General features: G+C 36.1%; 1 protein-coding gene across 3 annotated transcripts in view; it reads right to left on the bottom strand.

Moving 5' to 3' along the window:
* Positions 1-1,104: 1,104 nt before the first annotated feature.
* The window catches only part of fmnl2a (formin-like 2a), a 110,381-nt gene continuing 105,874 nt past the window's right edge, over positions 1,105-5,611 (bottom strand). For 2 of the 3 annotated variants that reach the window (XM_067410733.1, XM_067410732.1), the window contains exon 27: positions 5,464-5,601. Coding sequence is in view for 2 of the 3 variants with exons in the window: in XM_067410732.1 (XP_067266833.1) it covers position 5,601 (1 nt within the window). In the remaining variant the exon portion in view is untranslated. Of the gene's footprint in view, positions 5,602-5,611 lie in introns of all 3 variants that reach the window. The other variant, XM_067410731.1, reaches the window with a different exon arrangement.

The raw sequence follows: 5,611 nt of genomic DNA, 5'->3' as shown, positions 1-5,611 counted from the left end.
TTTTTTGTTGTTGTTGTTGACTTGTTCTTATATTTACTCAATTTCAGCATCCCTTCAGTAACTTCAGATGTCCTTTGCATGAAGCTAGTTGAACAAACTCTTGAGTTTAAAGTTGACAAATCCAATCTGGTTTCTCAACATTTGCTACAAATGTCAACTCTGCAGTGAACAACCAATCATGAAACATGGAGAAAGTTTAATCCGCTGCTTGTAAAAGTATTATTGCTGTATTATGCTGCCAGGCCTTGTAGTTTACACAGGGACAACAATAACTGTCATTTTCAAAAACTTGCACTTTGAAACCCGTTTTAAAAAGTTTGCATTTTCAGACCTCCAAAATGCCGTTGTCGTGTAACATAAAAAACACATAGAGGAACAAAGAAAAAAAAAAAAAAAAAAAAAACTGCCACAGAGGTTTTAGAAGGCAGCTTCATAGAAATATCTGACTAGTGAATCAACTGAAATGATAATTTTTATAGGTTCACAAGCACAAAATAACAGTTAGCATAGTGATTTTAAAAGACTAGATGATTTTTCAAAAATTATTTCATTGTGAACTACTTTCATTTGCTTTACTCACAGCTGATTGGTCTGCTTTCAGTTTGTGATCCATACTGTAATCCCGAATAAATTGGCAAAACTCAAAAACTTTGAGGCAACTGGCAAACTGAATATCTTAACTCAAATTTGAGGTAAAGTAAACAGAACTTGCAGATTTTTATTTTGTGCTTGTATATTTGAATTGTTCTTAACTTGAAATGTTTGAGTACATTAATTCATACATTTAACTTAAAATGTCCATGTAACCTCAATGTGAACATTTTTATTAGTATAAACTTGGCTATAACAAGCATGGTCTAGAACTTGCTGAATGAGTACAGCAATATAACATTTAACAAACTCGTTCTCAAACCAAGCAACATACACCAGTTGTCACCATGATGGTAACTCTCCAAAAACCCACATTAACAGAAACTCTTCTAAATTAGCATAACAAAACATTATCCCACTTAACATTAATCTTGCGCAAAAAAAAAAAAAAAGCATTTACTTTCCATTTCAAGTGTCATGGACAAAGCATGCTAGGAAATAGAAATCCGAGCCCAGTTTCACTTAAACTTGTCTAAATTAAAAGAAATAAGATCATAAAACTCACAACAATGAAACAGTTCAGTTTATTTAAAATATATCAGTTCTGTGAACTTTAAAGAAAAAGAAAGTGCTAAATACTGTTATTTTGACTGAACTAATTTAAGTTCAAACCAATTAGTGTTCACAGTGCAGTATTAAAGAACAGGTTTGCTGTGTAGTGGAAGTTACCATGGTGATGAGAAGTAAAAACCAATCCACCTTCTTGAGGCTGAAAAACTGTTTCCTCACATTAAACTCAAATTTATGGGCTTCGTGCAACAGGCCTCAAGTCTAATATGTCTTTATGAAGACACAATGACACAATCTTCCATCTTTGCAGAGCAGCCTGAATCTTGCCCCTCAATTTCATTATCGAGCTTTTTTGGGGGCATCGTCCAACTTATATTCACCGTGTCAAAAACAACACAAAAGACCAGCATTGTGTAAATAGTTTAATTGGACATTGAGAAATCATCTAATTTTAAATCTGAGAACAGATCTTTTTTTGCAGTAAGCATACAATGCCTAAGATACAGTGATTTTTGAAAAAGATAAAAAACAAACACTTGCCAACTGTTTAATCCAGTTTTTATGAATGGAATGCTGAGAGATGAGACAGAAATCTATAGTGGCTATAATACTACTACTGCATCTGATTTCTGATGTTTTAGTGTAGAAGTGACATTCTAGTTTCTTAGCATAAGGGTGTGCTGTTGCCACATGTCTAAAGATTCAGGTTTTCAGTTTTTTTAAATATACAAAATGCAGGAAAAAAAGAGAGAAAACTATAAGTTAAAATATTCAAATGTTGTAGTACAGAATAATTTTTTTGTTTGTTTTTTTAAACAATATGTACAATATTAGAAGATTAAAAAGTTAAAAAGATTCAATTTTGTAACAAAATATCTGTACATTTAACAAATGTTTTTTTTTATTATTTATTTATATTTTTGCTTTTAAATAGAATTACACATCACAAGAAACTTGAATTTTCATTTGTGCAGGTCATTATAGAACCGCACGAAATTCAGTTTATATAACAGGCCTTACGGTGCGTTCACGCCATGTTGTGATTACCGATGTCAACTTGTAAAAAGCGTTCACGTCCTCATAGAGCTCGTAATTACAGCTTGTAAGAGCTCCTACATGTACCACATGACTGCTGTAAATTCATTTAGGCCTTGATACAAACGCATAATTCCCAGTCCGAGGACATGAACAGCTCTGAATAGAAAGTCACATGTTGTCTTCTCAAGACTACGGTTATTACGACATGGCGTAAACGCAGCATTATTTCCCATGAGCTGACCAAGAACAAGAAACAAGTCCAGTTACAGCAACTGAATGAACCTGATCTTCTGTATTGAAGTGCCACAGGGAAGGAGGTTTGCTGTAGTGGTCAGCGGCCGTACGTCACGCGCACAGTTAATGCAGTAAGTAGTGGCGAGTGCTTAAAATATATTAAGGAATATTCTGTGTTCAAAACAATGTGGATAGACAATATATAAAAGCTGTCGATTACCACAGACAATATATTCAACCCTCTGTGTATCAAACAAGATTCCATTTACAGTAATGCACTTCCAATCGACGTATGGGGCAAGTGTGCTAGGGTTTAAAAAGCAGACGTACTGTAAAGCTCATATTTTTATTAAAGCATTTTTATTTTTTAGTCTAAATCAGGGGTGCAAAACTCTGCTGAACAGCCATGCAGTTTAGAATTAACCCTAATTAAACGCATCTGATACAGCTAATCAAGATTGAAAAGTACAGGTTGGAGCAGGGTTGGATTTGCACCCCTGGTCTAAATTGGAGGCTGAGACTGTTGTAGGTATTTGTTGTAGGTGAACTGCTGGTTATTAATGTACCAGTTACAGTCTTGACAGATGTGTTGTATTGCTAAGAGAATATTGGATAGTAACTGATTCTATCACAATATTCAAGTTAACATGTAATGTTAATTATGAGGTTTTGCTTTCAACTGTATTTTTACATTTATTCCTGTCTTGGCCCATAAACTGCCCTTTTAAATGCATTATTGAAAAAGAGTTTTGCTTGTTTTTACGAACTGAGAGACAAGTTGGATTTAGTTTCTCTTTGCAGAGCTTCACCTGAAATGAACATGGAACATGAATTATTCAATGAAATGAACTTGCTGAAAATGCTGAAGTCTGATTCCAGAACTTTCTTAAAGGCTGCTGAAGTTCTTGAATTTCACTTCTGCAATTTGGTTTATGTTTATATAATCAACCCACAGTTTGAGGACCAAAGCCTAAAAGCAGTATTGTTTGAGTAGCTTTTTAATTCAGACTTGTCAACAATCTTTCAGAAATGTGAGGTGCTGGAGTTCTGCAGCCTCCGGCTTATATTGTCACATCAGTCCTTTCTAAAAAAGTCTTTCCTTACACCTTCTCCTACTTAACTGAACTCTCTCTCCATCTGCGCACCAAGACTGTGACCTCAGCTCATGGCCTCCTGCAGTAACCCCACCATGACTGGGATCGACACTTCTTATTAGGCTTGGATCAGGATGGTCGATTAGTGCAAACAGCTGACTGACTAGTCGATTCATTTATATAGATTTTTAAAGGGCCTGTTCCAATACCCATATGTGCGGTCTTTACGCTTGACCACTTGTTTACTTGCATGATGTATTTCCTGCATTTGGCCCAAATACTCAAGTGAGCATGAAGTTTGTGTTGAACTTTTAACAAAGCTGTATTTTCAATGCTTTGTACTTTAAAAATAAACTACTAAATGTCTGGTCTGCTAGTGTAACAGATTTTAATTGAGGTGCATTAAAAGACATTTACTACCAAATTATATGTAAGATCTAATTAATTTAACTTACAAAGGAAAGTTTCTTTCTTGACAACTCTCAAGTTTGGTGAGTTCCTGAACATGATGAAAACCATAAAACTGAACCCTAAGGACACTGAGCTTTGACATTTTTCAGACCTGGGAGTCTTGTGCTCTTAGTTCCCATTGTGGCCAAGACCACAAGTGTGGGTATTGGGACAGGCCCATCATATATTTTGCGGTGTTGCTTTAAAGTGGATGAAACAGTGCTGCATTGATGTATTTTTGTTGGCCAACCCACAAGTTTGCATCACCCTGGTTCCCTCGACAGAAAGCCAACAGGAATTTTCCACTGGCTATTGGAATAATGCAGAAAATAAGCTCTGTGACCAACAAAAGTTTATGATTCTTACACATTTTTTCATCATGAGAATCTTCACAACTTTGAATTTTGAAGCCTAAATATGATCGCCAGCAATAAAAAGCTAAACGTAAATGAACAAAACTATGATTGCATGACTTTAATGTCACGACCAACTCTTTTGCTGAACTTTTGAGTTAGAACAGTTTGCGAGAGCATGAGTATAAACACAATGAGGCTGCGAAAGCGGACTAGTTACTAGACGAGTTTACCGGTTCACAGTTGACAACCTTATTAGTCCCATTTAGCCATAGTGAATATCTTATTCTTTTACCTAGAATAAAATGTAAAAATATCTTGCAGTTCCATAAGGATGACAGAACCAGAAGCACTAAAATAAATGCTAACTCATTTTTTTTTGGTTTTGGCCAACAAAAATATGTCATCCCTGCAAGGCTATTAATAGATGCAACCTCTCTGACAGGATTTTAGCACGCTAACAGTCTACTAGTACTGTCAGCACAGTAAAACCCTCTTTGAGAAGCTATGTCTCCAAATTCATCCTTTAAAGCACCAACAACACATTTAAATACTTTACAACTGGACTTCAAATCACCTTCTTGTGTCTCACCCTGCAGCATCTCAAGCCGTCAACATTGCATTTGCACAACATTTAACATAGTTAAATGCTTCTCAAGCTGCATTCCAATTTATTGGGCTCTTTTTAACACAAGAATGTGCACCATGTGAACAGCCCAATAAAAACAGGACCCTTATTCAGGCCTTCTTTAAGACAGACTAATAGATTAGTCATTTAGAAAACACATGATTGGTCGATTTTGATCTGTGGCGAAAGCACTGGAATGTAAGAGGCCTTTGTACAGGTTCATGATACATAAAGTGTTGGAACAGTTTTACATTCGGACACTTTCTCGAGAAAAACACTGATCTCGCCATCTACAATTTAAGCGCCATAAGATAAAAGACAGATCAAGACACTGTTTGTCATATAAAAAATCACAGACAGAAGACTGACTAAAACACATGTATGATTCAACACCTGAAGTGACAGATGTTAAATATAGGCACTTGACTTTCAGACCTGCTGTCATCTTCATTAGTCCTTCATTATTTTGTTCAGGAGCAGTTAGCTCCTCCTCCACTCCTCCAGCCCATCCAATCACATCCCCTCTGCCCTCGTCACATGACCATCTCTGCACTGTTGATTGGCCGCAAATTCTGATCATCAAATCGTCTTCGAACGCTCCTCCTGACGGCGTCAGCGCGCCTGTAAGGCTGGTTTCTCAGATCTGATGCAGG

The sequence above is a fragment of the Chanodichthys erythropterus genome, chromosome 14 (assembly GCF_024489055.1).
Source record: "Chanodichthys erythropterus isolate Z2021 chromosome 14, ASM2448905v1, whole genome shotgun sequence".
In the NCBI taxonomy this organism is placed as follows: domain Eukaryota; kingdom Metazoa; phylum Chordata; class Actinopteri; order Cypriniformes; family Xenocyprididae; genus Chanodichthys; species Chanodichthys erythropterus.
This window is presented reverse-complemented; position numbering and strand designations above follow the sequence as displayed.